Consider the following 17,154-nt stretch of genomic DNA (forward strand, 5'->3'; position numbering starts at 1 on the left):
CCTTGTGCGTTTCAGGTAAAATAACAACTCAACGTTTATATCCCAGTACAAATTAGGTAGCAACAGCAAGCTAGCTAGCTAAATTGCCATAAATGTTTAATGCTTTTCGACCTGTCCCCAAATTCATATAATTGGTTCAGACTTTGTTTTGATATTTCAACCTGCGTGTCGTAATCGCATTTGGTGTAGGCGGACAACATCAATTTGCGCACGATGGCGGACGCACGCGCTCATCCGGTTTGGGCATGGTGTAAGGAGGAAAATGACTTTTCTAGGAACATGGTTCAATATGGTACCAGTTAAATTAGACCACGTCCATCCAGGGTTGCGGTCAATTCCATTTCAATTCAGTCAATTCAGGAAGTAAACTGAAATTACATTTCCAATTCTCTCCTCGATGCTTGTCTATGAATTGACCCCAACCCTGCTGTATACTGTAGGCCACCATTACAGAAGGACTACTTGTGTCCAGGGACATACTTGGATGATATGCAGCTCTACCTACAGTGAATATACTGTCCCACCACCATCACCATGTACCACCGTGCTTCAGAACTCTCGTCATGTTACAGGTTACAATTAGCCTCCCTGTTCTGCAGAAGCCTCTCTCTATATAATCGTTAGATTATAAATAGAGTTCATTCATGAACCGTATACAGTGTATGTATAGCGTGCTTTATAGAGTAGGGCTATTGATTTACCAGTGCAGAGGGGTTCTGACTGCTAAACTTCAGCAGTAGCAGCACTCTTATGGAACACTCTGCAAATAGCACTACACAGATAACAACAACAGGATCCTCAAAAAACAAGGACTTCGGTTATTCCTAGGGCTGTCCCCGGACAAAATGTATCTTGGTCGACCAAGAGTAGTCTGTCCTGTCAAAACGTGTGTTTTTCCATATATAGACACATCCTAGGTCTTTTAATCAAATCAACTATATTCACTGAGCTTGTCTGATGATTTAAGCACACTGTTTGATTAAATAATTAAGACACACAAATGACTAGAGGGAGTCCGACCAGCAATTGATTTGATTGTGCCGGGCCGGGCTCAGACTTGCTGTGCTAAAAAGAAAAAGACAGCGAGTGACTAGCACCCGTTGTCTCTCTCTCCTCCCTGCTGTAGCGACCGCAACAGAACATCAAAGTGTTAATCGCGCCGTCCGTGTTGCTGAAGCTAAAACATAATTACAGCCATTTCTGACTGAAAAGTTCTGTTACTGAAATCCCTCATTTGTGAAGGAAAAACATTCCCTTTACCCTCAACCCTTGTTCTCATTACGTGACACATGTATGCATTCCATGCGGATGACCAATAGGGCCTGACCTATAGGATATCATAATCACATCAATAAATTGGTTATAACAAACTCTGAAAACCGCAACAGCAAAATGGATGCAGGGGACGTGACAAATAAACTTGAAACTGGGGAATGGTTGCTCATGAGGTAAAGGTGTGTGGAATAAATTGGAATAGTTGGAATAGTTGTGGAAAATTATGGACATCAAGAAAAACAAGGTAAGGAGCAAGTGCTGCGTGCATATTATGTGTGCGCCAATTCAACAGTGCACTGATTTATTTCAGAACCGCGGACAGAGACGCAGGAGAAAGCGCATTTATTATAAAATAATATTAGTTTTATTAGTGTTGCACCATTGTTCTTATGTAATACAACCATATACAATTTCAGTAGCACATGTCTTAGAGTGATGGACTGTGCCATCACCACGGCCTCCACAATGGATTAGTCCACTCAGGTGCGAATCAGACCGGTTCCTTGTACACCATGATATATTTGTATTTTTTTGTACAACTGCTCAACTAAAGAAATCTCGGTTTACCAACAGCCTATCGACCAAACAATCGACCAGTGGACTAAATGGGGTCAGCCCTAGCTTTTCCACATTCACGAACAAGCTAGCTATATATATATAACAGTCCGTTCAAGCTCAAATGCCCCATGATTTACACATTTTCTCCTGACTTGACAATTGCAGCCCTTTTTCTTGTACGAGTCTGTCCTTAAATATTCTGGGATATTTTTAAAAGGCAAGAAGCAGAAGGAGTGGACTCACTGGAGCAAGACTCTGTCTATTCCTAGGTTGTTAGCTTTTTTGGGCTGAGGGGAGACCATTAATAGCTCAGCTAAGGCACACAGATGCCCCCACGCATTCACATACACACATTGTTCACTAACTTAGACTTACACACTCACACACACACGCAGACACACACGCGCAGGTGCACAAATACACACACATGGCGTGAGAGCTCATTTATGTCCTCTGCCATGGTTGGCCCTGGCATAGCTTGGCACATCAGTGACTCCTCGTGAGTACAGTACGGGGCCCGGCTTAACTCACTTCTGGGATGACTGCCTGAGGAGGCAAGAGACCAGATTGTCATGAAGTGTGCATTGAAGAGAGGAGAAAGGGTGCAGACTCCAAAAGACATCAGGGAGACAGGGGGCATGTGAGGAAAGAAAGTGTGAGAAGAAGGCGTGAGAGACAGAAAAAAAAATGAAAAAAAGGGCCAGCAAAAGAGAGCGAAGCATAGTGTGGCAAGGGTAGTTATATTAGTCCTCCATTTTATCCTCATATACACACACACTGACATGTTTTTCGGCCTACCTCTGGATGTTTAACTGAGCTGTATGTGTGGAGTCTGTGGATTGTTCCTGACTGTCTTCTCTGGTCTGTTCTCAGATTGGCAGCAATGACGCGACCACCCTCCTCAGTAAAGGTATGACAAGGTACTTTTATATCACTCTGAGTTTGTGTATCTACCACTTAAGAGGTTAGATGTCAATTAAGTTTATCATCCGTAATTATTGGGACAGTGAAACATTTGTTCTTATATTGGCTCTATACTCCAAACGTTTGGATTTTAAATCAAACAATGACTATGAGGTTAAAGTGCACTGTCAGCTTTAAATTGAGTGAATTCTCATCCATATCGGAGGAACCATTTAGAAAGTACAGCACTTTATATACATAGTCCCTGCCCAAAAGTATTCAGACAAATTCACTAAAATGTGTATTAAAGTACTAAAAAGTTAAGTATTTGTTCCCATATTCATATCACGCAATGACTACATCAAGCTTGTGACTCTACAAATTTGTTGGATGCATTTTCTGTTTGTTTTGGTTGTGTTTCAGATTATTTTGTGCCTAACAGAAATGAATGGTAAATAATGTATTGTGTCATTTTGGAGTCACTTTCATTGTAAGTAAGAATATAATATGTTTGTAAACACTTCCACATTAATGTGGATGCTACCATGATTACAGATAATCCTGAATGAATCAGGAATAATGATGACTGAGAAGGTTACAGACGCACAAATACTGTATAGCCTAGGCCTACCGTTGATATGGCGCTATACAGTAGGACTGACAAATTTGAATATGTTTGTATGCACTGCAGGTAGGCCTATGTGAATAATGCAAAGCATTATGGCAAATGCCTCACAAGTAGACCATTAGAAATCTTTTATGGATAGACTACTTGGCTAATGCATGGCCAGTATAAGAAAGGCACCAGACACATTGCCGTTGAAACAGCTTTTGTGATAGTAGGGTAATGGTAACCTTCTAAGGGCAATTTTTTTTAATCAAACGAAACAGAAGACAATCAATTTTTACAGGAAAATAACAAATTGTTCTAAATACGAGTATCAGTGGATTATATCTACATTTAGGGGGTTTTACGCATCCAAAATAATAATAGGAGCTGGCAAAAATAATGTACAATATCCTACATACAAAAAATTGGGATGTCCGCTCACTGTTTACATTTTAGTCATTTAGCAGACACTCTTATCCAGAGCGACTTACAGTTGTGAATGCATACATTTCATACATTTTTTTCCCCCTTATTGGTCCACCGTGGGAATCGAACCCACAACCCTGGCGTTGCAAACACCATGCTCTACCAACTGAGCCACACAGGACCTGTTTTGATGCTGCTCCTAAACTTGATATTATTGGTGATTAAGATTTATTTCAAAGCGGTCTTGCGAGCCAAACCCTTTATTGATAGTCTTGACTACTTGGCAAATGCATTGGGCAGGACAAAAAAAACTGTCTTCACTGAGAGGGGATGGGGTATGCTTGTTTTTTAATCAAATGAAACGAAATGGTAAAAATACATGTTTTTTTATGTTTCTAAACACAAGGTTTACCGGCACAAAAAGCACATCTCTCTTGTTCCATGTGTATATGGGCACTGTGCCTTATGGGTAGATTAACCCTAACGTAACATGCGTAAAAGAAACACCTGAAACTAGATCCCCTACTCACTGGTCTTAATGTGAAGGAAAAAAACTGTTGGGGGAGGTTCTCTTCTACACTGTTCAACCAATGTAGTAAATGTGGAGGAGGAGTTAAGATGGAGTGTCGCCTTGTTAATGTGGAAGTCTTGTTAAATTTGGCTCTCTTTTAATTTCCCCTGAAAACCAGAACATCCAGTTATTGGGGACTTGGGAGAAGCTACAGGTGGATAGGATGCGCTTCCGTTGTCAAAATCCATGTCATAACCAACCGGGTTACTGCTAAGACCAGCTTTCGGTTGGTCTTAAATATCCCCACCACCGCTTACTGAAATTGACACTTTGGTGCACGTTTTTTAGGACACACCTTAAATATTGCCACCCCTCCCACCTCGTATAAGACAGGTAAATGACCAATTCTGGCACTAGGGTTTGAAAATAGAGTGCCAGCTTTAACAGGTCGAAATTGCAAACAAGTGTGTGTTTTACAATTGCGCTGGCTTAACGCCAGATGTGTTTGACTGTTTAAAAATTGAAGTAACTTTCAATCTCCAATAAGAAAATAGTTTTTCCTTCTAACTAACCACAAGTTGTAGTGCCCATAAGACACTGGCTCAATGCTCTACAATCATCCTTTAAGTGGGAGACTTTGATTCAATGGTCCTTTGAAAGAACTGGGAATATTGGAGACTTTAATTATCCTTAGAAAGCACTTTCCCCTAGTTTCCATAGACCTTTTAAATGGCGATAACATTCATGTTGAAAGTGATAAACATAATGATGTCGTCGTATTGATCTTTGATGTACCTCTTGGTTCCTAGGTCTATTGTGTATATTACGGAATGTCGTCGAGGAGTCGTCAGAACATTATTGGCCTTGGTACCCTCCCTCCTTCCTCTCTTTATCACACACACACACACACCTCCCTCCTTCCTCCCCTTATCACACTCAGACACACACACCGCTCAGCCTCTCACATTAATTATCAAATCCCCCGTCCCGTCCCCCAAAAAATAAACACACACACAGGGGAAATGTTCTGCATTGCCAACTCTTCACAGCAGGACAATGGGGAGGTTTGGGAGTAACCGACTAAAAATAACAAGATTAAACCCTGACCCACTGATTGGCAAAGATTTGTGTTTCATGTTATTGTGACTTGGCTTTTCAAGGTTATCGTGTTTATACATGGGGTCAAGAATGTATCTATCCCTTTGTGCTCCTGTCTCGGCTAATTAACCTCATTGCTTGCTTGATACTAGCTCCAGTCAAATGTATACAGTTGATGTCGGAAGTTAAAGTCATTAAAACTCGTTTTTCAACCACTCCACAAGTTTCTTGTTAACAAACTATAGTTTTGGCAATTCGGTTAGGACATCTACTTTGTGCATGACACAAGTAATTTTTCCAACAATCGTTTACAGACAGATTATTTCACTTATAATTCACTGTATCACAATTCCAGTGGGTCAGAAGTTTACATACACTAAGTTGACTGTGCCTTTAAACAGCTTGGAAAATTGCAGAAAATGATGTCATGTCTTCAGAAGCTTCTGATAGGCTAATTTACATCATTTGAGTCAGTTGTAGGTGTACCTGTGGATGTATTTCAAGGCCTACCTTCAAACTCAGTGCCTCTTGTGGACCTCCACAAGTCTGGTTCATCCTTGGGAGCAATTTCCAAACGCCTGAAGGTACCACGTTCATCTGTACAAACAATAGTACGCAAGTACAAACACCATGGGACCACGCAGCCGTCATATCGCTCAGGACAATTATGTGAATATATTGAAGCAACATCTCAAGACATCAGTCAGGAAGATAAAGCTTGGTTTCAAATGGGTCTTCCAAATGGACAATAACCCCAAGCATACTTCCAAAGTTGTGGCAAAATGGCTTAAGGACAACAGAGTCAAGGTATTGGAGTGGCCATCACAAAGCCCTGACCTCAACCCTATAGAAAATTTGTGGGCAGAACTGAAAAAGTGTGTGCGAGCAAGGAGGCCTACAAACCTGGGCCAAAATTCACCCAACTTATTGTGGGAAGCTTGTGGAAGGCTACCCGAAACATTTCACCCAAGTTAAACATTTTAAGGCAATGTACCAAATACTAATTGAGAGTTTGTAAACTTAGACACCTGAAACCCCACCTCTTCAAGGAATACCTGGGATAGGATAAAGTAATCCTTCTAACCCCCCCCTTAAAAGATTTAGATGCACTATTGTAAAGTGGTTGTTCCACTGGATATTATAAGGTGAATGCACCAATTTGTAAGTCGCTCTGGATAAGAGCGTCTGCTAAATGACTTAAATGTTAAATGTTATGACCCACTGGAAATGTGAAAGCTGAAATAAAAGCTGAAATAAATAATTCTCTCTACTATTATTCTAACATTTCACATTCTTAAAATAAAGTGGTGATCCTAACTGACCTAAGACAGGGAATTTTTACTCTGATTAAATGTCAGGAATTGTGAGAAAAAAATATGCTCAGTTCTTTGACGTGGTTCTCCGAAGATCCAATTGTCAGAACGAGTGCATTGAAGAGAAAGTTGGAACACAGTCCATGCACAAAGTTAACATTGGTTCCTGAGTTACGGAATGCAATATTTCGAACATGTTGACCATGTCTTTTGTGTACAACATGAATTTTGTAGGCTACACCAGACAAATTGCAGATCAAGGAGGGGAAAGCGGCAGCAGAGTACCGAGCAGCAGCCATGTAGGCAGCGAAGTGGGAAACCACTTTGTAAAAATATCCATATCTTTAGCAATGGCAAATCAGGTTTCCAGAAAATTCGGAACCACAGCCACTCCGAAAAAAATGTAACTTATTTCATTAGACGTTACTGTTGCCGAGTCCATCAAGGAAATCCACCAATCGATTCACACAGTGCTTTTTACATACATGATTACATTGTGCATGTTCATTTAATACAGTCATTATTTTTTAACATCCCTGGGATTTGAACCCACAACCTCTTGGCTCACAGTCTTCCAATCTTCCCACTACACAACCATGTCTGTGTCAATAGCTGTTTTCACCTGCACTCCTACAATCTCAGCTCTGTTAAAAGTACACTCAAGAAAAGCATTTTTTTTTTTAAATCATAGTGATTAAGGAGTAACATTAAAAAAGAGTAATATGCCCCACCAACATCAGACAACTATACAGAAAATTGCTGGAACAAGTAAAACAAATCAATGAGGCGAGTATAGTCAGATTAACTTATAATTGGCACAGACATGATGGTGTAGCAGAAAGATCAGAATACTGTGAACCAAGAGGTTGTGAGTTCAAATCCCAAGTGAGGACAATAGTATTTAGAAATGCATGCCGAATGTAAGTTGAAAATATTGCATGTTAAAAGCCCTGTGTATGTCGATGTCCCTAAGCCAGCGTTTCCCGTCCTCAGGACCCCAAGGGGTGCATGTTTTGGTTTTTGCCCTAACACTACACAGCTAAATTAAGAAAATTAACACTGGAGTGATAGATGTGCAGATGATGATGTGCAAGTACAAATACTGGTGTGCAAAAGAGCAAAAAAAAAAGTAAATAAAAACAATATGGGGATTAGGTAGGTAGATTGGATGGGCTATTTACAGATGGGCTGTGTACAGCTGCAGCGATCGGTTAGCTGCTCAGATAGCTGATGTTTAAAGTTAGTGAGGGAGATATAAGTCTCCAACTTCAGCGATTTTTGCAATTCGTTCCAGTCATTGGCAGCAGAGAACTGGAAGGAAAGGCGGCCAAAGAGATGTTGGCTTTGAGGATGACTAGGGAGATATACCTGCTGGAGCGTGTGCTACGGGTGGGTGTTGTTATGGTGACTAGTGAGCTGAGATAAGGCAGAGCTTTACCTAGCAAAGACTTATAGATGACCTGGAGCCAGTGGGTCTGGCGACGAATACGTAGCGAGGGCCAGCCGATGAGAGCATACAGGTTGCAGTGGTGGGTGGTGTATGGGGCTTTGGTGACAAAACAGATGGCACTGTGATAGACTGCATCCAGTTTGCTGAGTAGAGTGTTGGAGGCTATTTTGTAAATGACAGCGCCGAAGTCGAGGATCGGTAGGATAGTCAGTTTTACGAGAGTATGTTTGGCGGCGTGAGTGAAGGGCGCTTTGTTGCGAAATAGGAATCCAATTCTAGATGTCATTTTGGATTGGAGATGTTTAATATGAGTCTCGAAGGAGAGTTTACAGTCTAGCCAGACACCTAGGTATTTGTAATTGTCCACATATTATTAGTCAGAACCGTCCAGAGTAGTGATGCTAGTCGGGCGGGCGGGTGCGGGCAGCGATTGGTTGAAAAGCATGCATTTAGTTTTACTAGCGTTTAAGTTAGTTGGAGGCCACGGAAGGACTGCTACAGCATACATACATGGAATTGAAGCTCGTTTGGAGGTTTGTGAACACAGTATCCAAAGAAGGGCCAGATGTATACAGAATGGTGTCGTCTGCGTAGAGTTGGATCAGGGAATCACCCGCAGCAAGAGCGACATCGTTGATATATACAGAGAAAAGAGTCGGCCCGAGAATTGAACCCTGTGGTACCCCCATATAGACTGCCAGAGGTCCGGACAACAGGCCCTCCGATTTGACACACTGAACTCTATCTGAGAAGTAGTTGGTGAACCAGGCGAGGCAGTCATTTGAGAAACCAAGGCTGTTGAGTCTGCCGATAAGAATTTGGTGATTGACAGAGTCGAAAGCCTTGGCCAGGTCGATGAAGACGGCTGCACAGTACTGTCTTTTATCGATGGCGGTTATGATATCGTTTAATACCTTGAGCATGGCTGAGGTGCACCTGTGACCAGCTCGGAAACCGGATTGCACAGCAGAGAAGCTACGGTGGGATTCGAAATGGTCCGTGATCTGTTTGTTAACTTGGCTTTCAAAGACTTTAGAAAGGCAGGGCAGGATGGATATAGGTCTGTAACAGTTTGGGGCGAGAGTGTCACCCCCTTTGAAGAGGGGGAGGACCGCGGCAGCTTTCCAATCTTTAGGGATCTCGGACGATACGAAAGAGAGGTTGAACAGACTGGTAATAGGGGTTGCAAAAGTGGCGGCGGATAATTTCAGAAAGAGAGGGTCCAGATTGTCTTGCCCAGCTGATTTTTACGGGTCCAGGTTTTGCTTCTCTTTCAGAATATCTGCTATCTGGATTTGGGTGAAGGAGAAGCTGGGGAGGCTTGGGAAAGTAGCTGCGGGGGGTGCAGAGCTGTTGGCCGGGATTGGTGTAGCCAGGAGGAAAGCTTATTGAAATTCTCGATTAATGTGGATTTATCGGTGGTAACGGTGTTTCCTAGCCTCAGTGCAGTGGGCAGCTGGGAGGAGGTGCTCTTATTCTCCATGGACTTCACAGTGTCCCAAAACATTTTGGAGTTAGAGCTACAGGATGCACATTTCTGTTTGAAAAAGCTAGCCTTTGCTTTCCTGACTGACTGCGTGTATTGGTTCCTGACTTCCCTGAAAAGTTGCATATCGCGTGGACTATTCGTTGCTAGTTCAGTCCACCAAAGGAAGTTTTTGTGCTGGTCGATGGCAGTCAGGTCTGGAGTGAACCAAAGGCTGTATCTGTTCTTAGTTCTACATTTTTTGAAAGGGGCATGCTTATTTAAAATGGTGAGGAAATTACTTTTAAAAACAACCAGGCATCCTCTGAGGTCAATATCCTTCCACGATACCCGGGCCAGGTCGATTAGAAAGGCCTGCTCGCAGAAGTGTTTTAGGGAGCGTTTGACAGTGATGAAGGGTGGCCGTTTGACCGCGGATCCATAGCGGATGCAGGCAATGAGGCAGTGATCGCTGAGATCCTGGTCTGTCATTGTTTAAGAAGTGGTAGATTTCTTCTGTGTGGGCTATTTCTATGCTTAAGTTTTGTTTTTGCATCTTACTTTCGGTTTTATACACGATCTTCAAACAGCTGAAAATACAATATTTTTGGTTATGGAAAAGATATTTTGATTAATGCATAGTGCATCATTAACCATACTTTATTCATATTACTTTAATAAAATATTTCAGTTGTGTGAGTATATTACATTTGTTTTATTTGATTACTTTATTATTTCATTCCAAGTCATCTCATCTCTATAGATGTAACGGCTTGTCTGTGGTGTGGAGGAAAGAAGCGCAGGAAGCAGCGAACACTGTGTGGTAATTTTAATAAACCACATGTACAAAATAAAAGGTTTCCCAACAACAGGGAAAAACACAAACGACAAGCACAGTCGCACAAACCTCAGTCGACACACAGAAGGACAATCCCGCACAATAGAGAGCGGGCCAGCTGAACTAAATAGCCCTCTTAATTGACTAACTCAGGGCAGGTGAGACAACATAAAAAAAGGGAAAAACAAAAAGGGAATCGTGGTAGCTAATAGGCCGGTGACGACGACCGCCGAGCGCCACCCGAGCAGGAGGGGGCGCCATCGTCGGTAGGAATCGTGACAATAGAGCTGCGGCCTATCCTGTCTGACAAATCACTATTTTAGTAGTTCTTTAAAGTAAATAAGGCATAATGTTATGAATGCTGGATACCAACTATCAATCACTTAGAATAGATCATGTATTTTCAGGTAGAGATGTATGGCGAAGCAACTGCTTTCTATCCCTCTTGATCGCACGTTCTTTTCTCTTCTCTCGTTCTTCGTGCCCACACAGATCGGACAAGGAACGCAATAGATTGTGGTCACTGAAGTTAATTACCACGTTTTCTGCGCTAAACTATGTAGAATATTGGCTTGTTGGAAACTACAACACCCTACTACATCGGGCTAGAATCGATTTATCGCTAGAGAAACTGCACGTTGAGCTCCGAAAAAATCTGAACAAAATGGAATTCAAATAATTGAAGCGACATAGGTCAATTAGTTGTTTAAAAAAAGACAAATAACAGACATTTCAGTTCATCGCTCAACACTAGAGATTAGATAAGCATGGATCCAATTAATGTCTCCACGGGGGTAAAGTAGTGTGGACGACGATAACCACAGAGGGCTGTGGGTTCACATCGACAGCTAGCTAGCGCTTGTTAACCCACAGAAGAATACATGTTATAAACTGTCAAAATTTCACTGTTAGATTTGACAGCAGGAGGTTTTTTCAGCATTCGCTCTCCCAGTTCCACCTTGTGGTTGACCATTCATTCAGGTGGTCCATTTTTCAATGCAGCTCCAAACGTCCCCTCTATTCAAACCTGTTTTTGCAGCTGTAGACAGTGAATCCAGACTGTATCTTTTTCTCCATTCAACAAAAGCCTTGAGTACTCAACAGGGTTCTACTGGTTGGGTTTAGGGTCCAGAGGGTACAGAGAGAGGCATAACCACAGACCACACATACTGTAGTAGTAGTACACTCACCCCAGCCCCAGTGTGGTCTACCCTCCATCGGGCACCAGACCAGACATGAGGCCAGGGAAGGGGCTCTTCCTTCCAGTTAATGTGGGGGTGGGTAGGTGAATTTGATCCACATGTCTGCCCTCCTAGACTCTTGTTGACACTGTTAAATGTGGCAGCCAAAAAGAAGCCAGCACATGCACAAGATTTGGTTCTGTGTGCCATGATACCGCCCTCCTAGGGTGTCTTTTCATAATGTGTCTATCTATACTCATGACTACCAAGCTGTTTTGTGGGTCTAAGTAGTGCAGCCTATCCATTCTGCCCAGGCACGCCAACCCTGGTATTGTAGCCAGTCAAGCCTAGCCAAACCATGCTGGGTGTATGCAAACTATGCATGTAGCCAGCCAAGTCAAGGCATTCTGTGTCTATTTGCTGCCTCCCAACCTCCCTTTGCCATGATTTGCATCCTCCCTCCTGAGCAACACCCCCTCCAATTGGTTTGATTGCATTTTTTGGGCAGCACAGGCTGATCAGCATGTGTCCCTGCTTAATCTTCCTCCTGGTCACTTCCCCCCGATGTTCCTTCCCGACTTCCCCCCAAAAGAGCTTTGGAGAAGGTTCTAGTTTTGGAATACTGCTGTAGAATTCCACCACCATTCCACCACTCCAGACATGCTTCAGTAGGGCTGTGTCTAACAGAGGAGGTTGGTGGCACATTCATATTGGTGAGAACGGTTTCCATGTGTTTGATGCCATTCCATTCCCTCCATTCCAGCCATTATTATGAGCCATCCTTCCCTCAGCAGCCTCCACTGGTGTCTAATGCAAACAAATCTTACACCTGCTAGTCTGCCTGTATCAGTTTTCAAAGCATCCTTTCTTTCCAGGGGAATGTTATTGCCAACCTCTTATTGTGTAAGACAATCATTGGAAAATAATTACCATAATAAAGCTGCAATTCTGACTAAGAGTTTTTGGCTTTGTGGCACACGTGCACACACACACACACACACACACACACACACACACACACACACACACACACACACACACACACACACACACACACACACAAGCACATTGTTCTCTGAAATCCTATAATCTTGCAGCGTTTAAGGTAATTACTCTGGTTGTGGATGGGAGGCTGGTGGTACTACAAGGGAAAAACAGTGGAACAGCAACCAGCCAAGCCCCCTACTCTACTGCTCTAATCCTATTGTAGTTCACAGCAGAGCGCTGGAGCATCCACACACACACTTCTCTAATTCAGTAGGGAACAACAAAAACAAACATTTTGGCTGAGTGAGACAGGTGTTATATCCCCCAATACATCTGTTTCAGTGTAGTAGGTTTAAAGGTGTTGATGTGGCACAAATTGAGGGAGTAAACACAAACGTGTGTTCATGTTTTAGCGTAGACTGTGGAGAGATCTATCAGCTGGTTATCTGGTCCCAAGTGTGGCCATGTTTTGGTGTGAAGGAGAGGTCCATTATTGCTGGATCATTCCCAGCAGGCAGCGAGTGTATCAGAGCAGAGCCAGGCTGAACCAGAGCCAGGCAGAGCCACCAGACAGTGTTTGTGGTGTTTAGGTTTGTATGGAGTGGAGAGGAGAGGAGTAGTGTGGAGGTCCATAGCTCCATAGCTGCTCCCAGTGGGGTTGGTGTATCGGAGCAGAGCCAGGCCGACCCAGAGCCAGGCAGGCAGAGCAGAGCCACCAGACAGATGGCCGAGCCGAGGAGCACTGGAGCACTAATTACATGGGAACATCCTGTGGGGAGGCCAGAGCCTAACCACACTCTCCATTTCTTCTTTTCTCTCTCTCTTTTCTGTCTCTCTCTTCTCTCTTTCTCCTTCGCTCTCTCTCTTTCTTTATGTCTCTATCGCTCCAGGTCTCCTGAGGAGGGGCCGTCCTTGGGAGGAAGCAGAGGCTCTGCATGCTGCGCTGAACGAGGGAGGATGAAAGAGAGAGAGAGAGAGAGAGAGAGAGAGAGGCAGCTGATCCACGTCTTTATACCCAAGCCATCCACCTTTAACTTCTTCGTCCTCACCACCCTCATCATTACTTTTCTTATTCAACATGTTGTGTGGAGGCTGTTACTGTTTATAACTGGAAAGAGGGAGCACTTTGTTTAACCCTATAGAAGCCTCTGTCACACCACTCCATGGACTGGCCAATCACACAAAGCAGTGTGCTGAAGCCAGCCAATCGGCTCGGCAGCTGATGGCTTCTGACCTTTTCGGGTTGTCTACTAAGAGCGAGTCACAGAACCACCTGGCCCCTCCCCCAGTGCTATACTACTGAATGCTGAACATGGACCTGCCCTATCTGTCTGTCCGTCCATCTGTCTGTATGTCTGTCTGTCACATGGCCTGTCAATCTGCACCAAGTGCAATATCATGACATTCCACCACACAGAGGTTCTGCACTGACTGCCGTCACTATAACAACCACCACAACCATCAAAAACAGGAAGTCACTTAAAGGCCAAAAAATGTAAAAATAGTGAACAAAGTCAGTTTCCCCATTTCTCTCTCTCCATCCACCATGACAGTCAGGTCTGATGATCCATCCAGCCAGCCTTAAGACTTTGAGCTTATACATTAATGACACACAGTGCAGGCAGGTTTCTTATTTTCTTTTCATCCCCCCTTCCGTGTTATATTTTGTTTCTGTCTTTTTAGCACTTATATTAAAACAGTGCCGGCCACACCGTACCATACTCAGTAAGTGATCAAAGATTTTTTTATTCTACTATGTGATTTTTTTATTATTTTTTTTATTTCACCTTTATTTAACCAGGTAGGCAAGTTGAGAACAAGTTCTCATTTACAATTGCGACCTGGCAGTGATGTTGGATATAAAACTGGAGGTTATTCTTGATTGCCTATGATTGTTTCAGTAGGCTTAAGGTGAGACCTCCCCAGCTCATTAATGAAAGGACACTGGAGTAGTACATGTTTTATAGTTATTCTAATGTAAATGTTTTTATTTAAAAAATATATATATGTAAATGCTCCATTTTAACCTATAGAAGCAGTTTTGAAGGGGTGAACGATATACTTGTTTTTACCCTGCTTTGAAGGGAGCAATGCATTCTATACAGTGGGAGAAGGAGCCTAGCATGCATTGGCCATATCTGTGAACAATGTTCCTTTTAACAAATTTATCTCAGATGGTTGGATTTGAGGTTCCGGACTGGATACACCACCCACATTGAAAGAGAGTGACAGTGGCACCTTTTAATGGTGGATAAGATTCACTATCCCCAACCAGTCACAATAGCTGTCTTTGTGCACACACAGGGATTATTTTACCCCTTGAGGATATCCCATTCCCGGAGTTGAGGAAAGAAAAGGACACGTAAAAAAGAGGGAGCCTCAGTCGGTTGTAGTCATAAGTTAATTAGTCACAGAAATCAAACCCTTCGAAAGGCATCATATTGCCCAGGTTAAATTGGAGGAGTTTTTACCCTTGTTCACCCTCAAATGGGGGCTAGGAGTTGTGGCATTGGAAAAAAGCACTGCTTTCATAGGATACAGAAGGAAATACATGTTTTATCTCTGATTCACTATGTACACAATGGAGATGATGCTTTACTGCCTATGTCATATACTAATAGACCATTCTATGCATCAGTTTGGGCATCATATTTGACAGTTTGTGCAATATCATGCAATCTACTCTAACATAATATGTCAAAGAGGAAGACAATAATAATTTTTTAGGACGAATTCTGTACTTTACAACGCGACGAAAGCAACTTTTCTCCAACACACAACTCTACAAAAGGAATATGTGGTTTCATATTTTCTATTGAAAGGAAAGCACCTTGTAGAACTTGATGTGGAAATGTTGTGATAGATTGAATTCATTGGATAGGCTTTGAGATGGTTATTGTGTAGTAACGTATGGGTCTGGCTCATCTTGGCTTGGTGTGTGTGTGTGGGGGGGGGGGTCATGGGATGATGGATGTGTCTCTATTGCCAGTTAATTTGTCTCAGCTTCCCTCGCTCGATCTGTGACCCAAATGGTACCCTATCAAGTGCACTACTTTTGACCAGGGCCCATAGGGCTCTGATCAAAGTAGTGCACTATATAGGGTATTATTTCAGAAGCAGACATAAACTGTGAGGAGGAGAGCTCTCTGAATGTGATTCTATCCGACCTGATGTGTTTACTCAGCAACATCATCTTAATCAAGTTTCTTATCTTTCTTTTCTTTCTTTTATGGACTTTCTTTTTATACAAATTAGTTTTATATATGACTGCAATAGAGATATATAGCTATATTATTCAGCAATTTTAATATATTGTAAATGATGGCTTGGATGCAATGTATTTATTTGTTTGTTAATGAAGATTGAAGAAGAATCTGTAAAGGGAAGTTGATGTTTTAAGTATACTCTTAAGTATATACTTTATTGTCTCTTTGGGTTAAGAAAGGCTCCTACGTATATGTTCATCATATTGTATTGCAATGAAACAACACAATACCTTTTTACATCACTGAGAATCCTTGTGTTTACTGTGATCATGAATTGGATATCACACACACACGCAAACGCACAGACACACACGAACACATACACAGGGAACTGCATCGTTAACCGTTTTATAACCGAACTATTGTTCTATGCTCTATTGCTCAATGCTTCATTTTGTATTTTCAAGTGTCGCTTCTTTTTCTAGACCAACAAATCAAAGTATTTTGCACGTTAATTTTCATTTGATTGAGAAGGTGATATTCAGGGATTTATTTGTAACCCATAACTGGCATGTTGTTCTAGAATCCACTTCACACATTCTATAGAACTCTGTAGAACACTCTCGCACAGAACACTTTCATGCTGGCATTCTGTCTTAGAACAACAGTAGAGGGGCACATAGTTTTGTTTGGATGGGTTATGAATGGAGGTTCACACAATTCCAAATTGATATAATTTAGATCAAATATCCTTTAGAAGTAAAAACATAATTTGTATGGAGTAATTCTATTTGAATAATCACAGGAGTGATGTATTGAGAATGTGCTCTTTCTTGTCATACAAGAATCATGTAAAAAGAGGCCTATTTCTGATATTGAGCAGAAATCAGAGGTTATTTTTATTTTTAGAATAACTGTGTTAAAAATAAGTGAAAAAGAAAATACAAGCGATCAACAAAATCATTCTAGAACTTAACTGTGACACTCCCTCGGGGGGTGATATGAAATGTACACCTATATGTAAATGATCAAATAAACGTATTTAATCAAAGTGTATCACAGCGTTGTCATTTGCATCCGATTCTCGCGTTTCCTGTTTTTGTTTTTTTTTATCTTTGAAGATATATTTTATCTTTCAAAATATCTTTGACAGTGAAGGCAGATGACAAACAACAGTATAACCATTAAGAATCAGTTGAATCACATGAGTTGACTAGTCATTTCTCTTTTGAAGTAGTCAAATTAGATTACATGGCGCCATTTAGTATGAGCCAACATTCAGAACAGAGCCCAGAACCCTGTAAAGGCTCCCTCACACAGTTGTGTATCTAGA

The 17,154-nt window shown here is 42.0% G+C and overlaps 1 protein-coding gene across 3 annotated transcripts in view; it reads left to right on the plus strand.

Moving 5' to 3' along the window:
• Positions 1–16,872, plus strand: part of spns2 (SPNS lysolipid transporter 2, sphingosine-1-phosphate) — a 135,700-nt gene extending 118,828 nt beyond the window's left edge. For 2 of the 3 annotated variants that reach the window (XM_014195819.2, XM_045716834.1), the window contains exons 12-13: positions 2,707–2,743; positions 13,506–16,872. In XM_014195819.2, the coding sequence (XP_014051294.1) occupies positions 2,707–2,743; positions 13,506–13,514 (46 nt within the window). In that variant the 3' untranslated portion in view covers positions 13,515–16,872. Of the gene's footprint in view, positions 1–2,706; positions 2,754–13,505 lie in introns of all 3 variants that reach the window. The other variant, XM_014195820.2, reaches the window with a different exon arrangement.
• The last annotated feature ends 282 nt before the right edge of the window (positions 16,873–17,154 follow it).

The sequence above is a fragment of the Salmo salar genome, chromosome ssa04, assembly GCF_905237065.1.
Source record: "Salmo salar chromosome ssa04, Ssal_v3.1, whole genome shotgun sequence".
NCBI lineage: Eukaryota > Metazoa > Chordata > Actinopteri > Salmoniformes > Salmonidae > Salmo > Salmo salar.